General features: G+C 35.1%; 1 protein-coding gene across 2 annotated transcripts in view; it reads left to right on the top strand.

Moving 5' to 3' along the window:
• Nucleotides 1–2,514: 2,514 nt before the first annotated feature.
• zc3h15 (zinc finger CCCH-type containing 15) overlaps nt 2,515–5,801 on the top strand; it is an 11,302-nt gene continuing 8,015 nt past the window's right edge. The window contains exons 1-7 of one of the 2 annotated variants that reach the window (XM_016565083.1): nt 2,515–2,756; nt 3,380–3,481; nt 3,574–3,685; nt 4,554–4,706; nt 4,934–5,025; nt 5,142–5,327; nt 5,436–5,582. In XM_016565083.1, coding sequence (XP_016420569.1) covers nt 2,682–2,756; nt 3,380–3,481; nt 3,574–3,685; nt 4,554–4,706; nt 4,934–5,025; nt 5,142–5,327; nt 5,436–5,582 — 867 coding nt within the window. In that variant the 5' untranslated portion in view covers nt 2,515–2,681. Of the gene's footprint in view, nt 2,757–3,379; nt 3,484–3,573; nt 3,686–4,553; nt 4,707–4,933; nt 5,026–5,141; nt 5,328–5,435; nt 5,583–5,801 lie in introns of both variants that reach the window. The other variant, XM_016565085.1, reaches the window with a different exon arrangement.

Genomic DNA, 5,801 nt, shown 5'->3' with positions numbered 1-5,801 from the left:
GGGTTTTTTTTATGTTTTATTTTTAAATATTTTTTGGTTAAATTTTCATACCAATTTCTGTCATTTTATAAAGATGGAATGTTTAACTAAAGTTAACTAAAGCCACAAAAAAAAATGATTTCATAAAGTCCATTGCTATTTATTAATCTTTGCGTTGTTATTTTCCTATCATAAATTGTCACTTTCGAGAGGATAATGTTAATAAAAAACTGTAAAAGAGATTATAAAAGAGTAATAGGAAAGAAAGTGATATAGAAAGGACACAACATGTGAACATTTTGATACATTATTTTGAAATATCTGTAAAATATGAAGAAACTGAAATCTGTTCATCTGAAATATTTATGAACAAATTAACACTCCAAAATATTTCGTGCAGTATATTACAAAATATATGATGGGGGGCATGGAAATTAACTGCATAGTAGAAATGACTCTGACGTAATACAAAATGGGAGATGGCGATAACAGCAGGATGCTGCCTGTGTGAAATTAAATTCTGTACCGAAATATTAAAGTAAAAAAATTATTTACAAAGGAAGCTCAAAAAAAAAAAAAAAACGTTTTTAAAACTGCAAAACAAACCTAACAACATTCCAGACAACATCAACAAAAATCCATTCAAACATTAACCACCACTTGATATAATGGATGAGCAGATTAATTTCTGTAGCTGTGATTTCCATTGTTACTCAAGTGTGTGTTTATCTCACCTCTCCCTGTTGGATTTCTCACAGAGAGGAGTGTTGCAACAGAATACCATCCCTCTGCTGAATCGGCAGAATAATAATGCAAAAGGTGCGACAGTATGAGCTGCTTAGCATAAGACTTCTGCTTTGATTAAACTGTGTCAGACTACAAACTAAAAAAACAAAAAAAAAAACAATATAAACAGAATCAACAAATAAAAAATGCTCTGTTCAGACCAGACATATAAAAGAAAAATTCAAAAGAAAAGTGTTTTAAAATTCTTATAAGGCTACTTTTCTTTCCAAGCACCTCCAGTTCCTCAAAGCTCACACATTAGAGTTTGTGTGGTATTTTTTGAGACTATTAGTTACATATTCTTCTAAAGCACCTAAGGCCAAGTTGACTAATGGAAGACTCATCAAGTCGCCTCTCTATTTGCTTTGGATGGGAGGATCTGATATGCAGCAGGAGGAGAAAGAGCAGTTGCTTGTAAAAACTGGCAGAGTTAATGATGGCTACTTACAGCAGGGTGTCCATTTGTGATTAGACACTATTCATCACTCCGACAAGGGGAACACATTTGGTGTGATGTTGATAAATCAAATCAGCTCCTAATGATAATGCTCGAGGGGCCTTCCTCTTCATTTATAGGTGTGCTTATCATCTAGTTAATCTCACAGAAGCCTCTCTCCATTCCATAAATGACGTTACTTTTAATCATACATGTAGAATACAAGCATCCCGCTCAAGTCAGTGATTAGGACGTCCACATAAATGTTGAAATGCCAAGTTTCTTTAAAGCTGAGCATGTTCAGATTAGATCTCTGTTCTTATACTCTCCTGTAAAATATTTTTTAAAAGTCATCCGTTTTAAGGGACTGATCATTATCTTAGTTGTAAATAATACAAATATTATCGGATAAAATTTTTTGTTTAATTTAATGTGCTTAATGTAAATTAAATTCCCTTCTAATTGTGAAATAGATTTTCATACTGTTTACTACAGTATAAAAATGATTTTACGAGGTTGCAAATGACTATGATTTACAAGAAAATACTATTTCCGTTTTTCTACTTCTAAATTTTACCTTTAAATGAATGTGTTGCTTAATCTTTCTTGTAATGAATTTTGAAATTTGCTAGCAATTTCTGAGTAAAAAATGTTTTTGACACCAACTTTTTTTAGTGGAGTGCGTCTCTTTTTATAATTGTATTTTATAATATATTTTATATTTTATAATTATATTTTTATATTATATTATATTATATTTTACATATAATACTAATAATATATATATATATATATATATATAAGTGTTGAAATTGTATTGTAATACCAAATTCAATCTATAATAGCTAATGCATAAAAAGTGTTTAATAAAACTTTTTGCAACAAACCTAAAAATCATAATGTCAGTACTTCTGTCATTACTATGATGTCAATCATTTAAAAAAGTCATGGATAATTGAAAGTGATAGAAACACATTTTTGCCAGGACAGTGGGGGAAAAAAAAATCTAAATTAATTTATTTATCTTTTTAAGAATTCAGGGTTAATTATAGCGTATAAAAAGGTTAAATCTTACCCATGCTTATCCATTTTTTTTTCTTCTAAAAAATAAATAATAATAATAATAATAAATAAATCAAGGGAAAATATTATTACCATCACACATTATTACCCTCACATGCAAAAAAAAATCTACTTGAAGGCTGATCAAGGACTTATTTCAGTTCATATTAGATGAAATGTAGTTCGTCATTGGAAGAAGTCATCTACGGTCCACAAATCAAAGAAAACATGAACAGCATTTTCATCAGCAGCGCGCTAGATGGCGATGTTGTACCACGTGCGCTCACATCATGCGCGCCTGGGCTTCCCAGAATGCATTGCGGCTGCTAGTGCGGTTAGCCTACGCTTACCTGTGAACATACGGCATTATACACACGGCGTCAGAGTTTCCTCAGTTTTATAGTTTGCCTTAAGCGATATGCCTCCGAAAAAGCCACCTCAAGCTGCAGGCAATAAGAAAACCCAAGAGAAGAAGAAAGAGAAGATCATTGAGGTGAGATTTGCGGCGTTTTAGCACTCATGCAGCATGCTCAACTCTGGGCCTTGTGCTCTGATTCACTCACCAGCGCATTTCTGAAGCTTCTAATGACACTAAAAGCCTAAAATGAATGGAATAACATGGATAAGCAGTTATATATTTGTTTAATTGGGTTAGACTAAACTGTCAGTCTGATATTGTCAACGTAGTGGTGAATAAAGAGGAAATGAGCCAAAGTCTACTGCTAGTTTGCCACATTCAGGCTGTGTCTGAAAACATAGTGAGCTGTCCATGTAGACAGCATTTGTAGCCATTATCGGGGTCATTTGAACGTTTAATTTGAACGTGCCAAAATGATTAACAGAGTCAGGATGCTCGTTAGGTTTTTGAGCCACATCCTTAGTGATCTGGCAGTTCTTTTTATGTACCTAATTTGTTATTACCCAGTCTCGTTTGTGGTATGTAGGAATATTCATTATCGTTTTATATTAGAATTGGCTTGAAACAATATGGCTGTTAATTTTGGTCTTATTTTGTAAGCATCACATGCTGTTCTGATTATGTAATCTATTTGTTTTAGTATGGGCTGCTTTTAAAATTATGTCATTGTTACTGTGACTTTTAATTGCTTCTGGCAGGATAAAACCTTTGGACTGAAAAACAAAAAGGGAGCTAAACAACAGAAGTTTATCAAAGCTGTGACGCAGCAGGTCAAGTATGGACAGCAGACTCCACGACAGGTAATGATTGTGACGCTGATTTTAGTGTTTTTAAGTTTGAATTCACAAGCCAGTGTCCCAAAGGTCTGCAATGTGTTTTGTTTTATTTGTAGCTTGCTGCTGCTGAAGCTGAAAAGAACAAAAAGAAGGATGACAAGAAGAAGGAGTTGTCTGAGTTGAACGAGCTCTTTAAGCCAGTGGTGGCAGCTCAGAAAGTCAGCAAAGGTAACTGGTCCATCGAATAAGGGACAAAACTTTTTTTAAACTGTTCTCTGAATCATGCACCTAATTCAAATCATCAGGGGTGCATTTCCCAAAACATTGTTAACCAGCTGGTCGTAATCAACAAAGTTTAACGATTCAGTGTTTTTTTTTTCAAAACCAAAGTTTGCAAACAGCGTCACAGACGAATTACAGCTTTCGTTCGACCTGTGGCTTCTTGTTACATGCTTAAATAGACCAGTACAATCTATATTTTTCCAGTTTGTCATAAAAATAAAAGCGCAGTTTTTGAAGAGTGCACATGTGGGGAACCCTGGAGTATGATGTAAGAGGGAATCAGTGATTAAATCAAGCACCTGTAAATAAAGCAAAACAACAGAGAACAAAAATAGCGAGGTAGTCCTTAGATGTCATGTTTATTTACAGCAGGAATGTGACAGCAATTTTAAACCCAAACTGATTAATTAGCTGAAGTTATTACTCCATCACCTCCAGATCTATATTGTTTAACCGCCATTAGTTAAGAGACGAGTCATGGGATAGCAGGAATGTGACAGCAATTTTAAACCCAAACTGATTAATTAGCTGAAGTTATTACTCCATCACCACCAGATCTATATTGTTTAACCGCCACTAGTTAAGAGACGAGTCATGGGATTGTTGTGCGGAAAGCACACCCCAGCGCAACTGTATATTTTATGGCCAACCATATACTTTACTTTGGTCTTAGCTTGGTTTATGTAGCTCTGTGATGAATATAATTGTCCTGCTTTGGAATGATTACTGCCCATCTGTACATTTTGCTCTTCTGTTCTATTCTTTTTGTCATCTGTGATGATCATCTTCATGATTTTTCTGTTTTTCATTTCAGGTGTGGATCCCAAGTCTGTGCTGTGTGCTTTCTTTAAGCAAGGCCAGTGTACCAAAGGTGATAAGTGTAAATTCTCTCATGACCTCACTTTGGAGAGGAAATGTGAGAAAAGAAGTGTGTATGTGGATGGCAGAGATGATGAGCTGGAGAAAGGCGAGTCCAATAGTATTTTTATGACTCTACATATTTAGCACGCTATTATGTACATTAATACATTTGAAAACAAATTATTTATCATGTACTGACAAGGTTGCCATTGGATTTTGGAATTGACATAAGTGGAACTATTGCTTCTGATTTAATAGATGGCATTAATCTCAAAAATAATATTGGTTGCTTTTATGTAGTTATTTTAATTGTTTAGATTTTTGTAATTGCAGACACTATGGAAAATTGGGATGAAAAGAAACTTGAGGAGGTGGTGAACAAGAAACATGGAGAGGCTGAAAAGAAGAAAGCAAAGACCCAAATTGTAGGTTCTGGCAGGAAGTTTGCACTTACAATTTTACACTTAAATCATCTAGATATTAGCATTGATGTGATTTGACCAGTGAATCAAAGAAATGAATAAATAATCTTTATTTTAAGGTGTGCAAGTATTTCCTTGATGCTATTGAAAACAACAAATACGGCTGGTTTTGGGTTTGTCCTGGCGGAGGTGACAACTGTATGTACCGCCACGCTCTTCCTGTGGGCTTTGTTCTGAAGAAAGACAAGAAGAAAGAAGAGACGAATGAGGAGGAGATCTCGCTGGAGGATTTGATAGAGACTGAGGTGAGAAGGAAGAGAAGAGTGTTTCAGAACGGGATTGTGAAGTAGCAGTGTCATTGAATCTGATAGTTATCTATCACAATTGTTATGATCATCTGTTCTTTATTGTAGCGATCTACTCTGGGAGCAAATGTCACCCGAATTACTCTGGAAACATTCTTGGCTTGGAAGAAAATGAAAAGGCAAGAGAAGCTGGCTAAAGCAGAGCAGGACATGGAGAGAAAGAAAGCCGACTTCAAAGCTGGCAGAGCATTTGGGGTGAGTGAAAATCATGACACTGATATTCCTGTTTGCCTGATCGATTAAAATACTGACCTCAAAATAAAAATAAAAAGATGTTGAGGTCTTTTCGGTACGTTTGGATGATGTGAAAGCGGTCTTCCGAACTCCGGTGCGAACCGTACCCGAGTCCGCTTAAAAAGGGTGGTCTGGGTTACGGTTCAAGTGAATGTCGGTACGGTTCGCTGCTGATGTGGA

This window comes from Sinocyclocheilus rhinocerous, unplaced genomic scaffold, assembly GCF_001515625.1.
Source record: "Sinocyclocheilus rhinocerous isolate Xijiao unplaced genomic scaffold, SAMN03320098_v1.1 scaffold1473, whole genome shotgun sequence".
NCBI lineage: Eukaryota > Metazoa > Chordata > Actinopteri > Cypriniformes > Cyprinidae > Sinocyclocheilus > Sinocyclocheilus rhinocerous.
The sequence above is the reverse complement of the archived record's forward strand: the minus strand, read 5'-3'. Positions and strand labels throughout refer to the sequence as shown.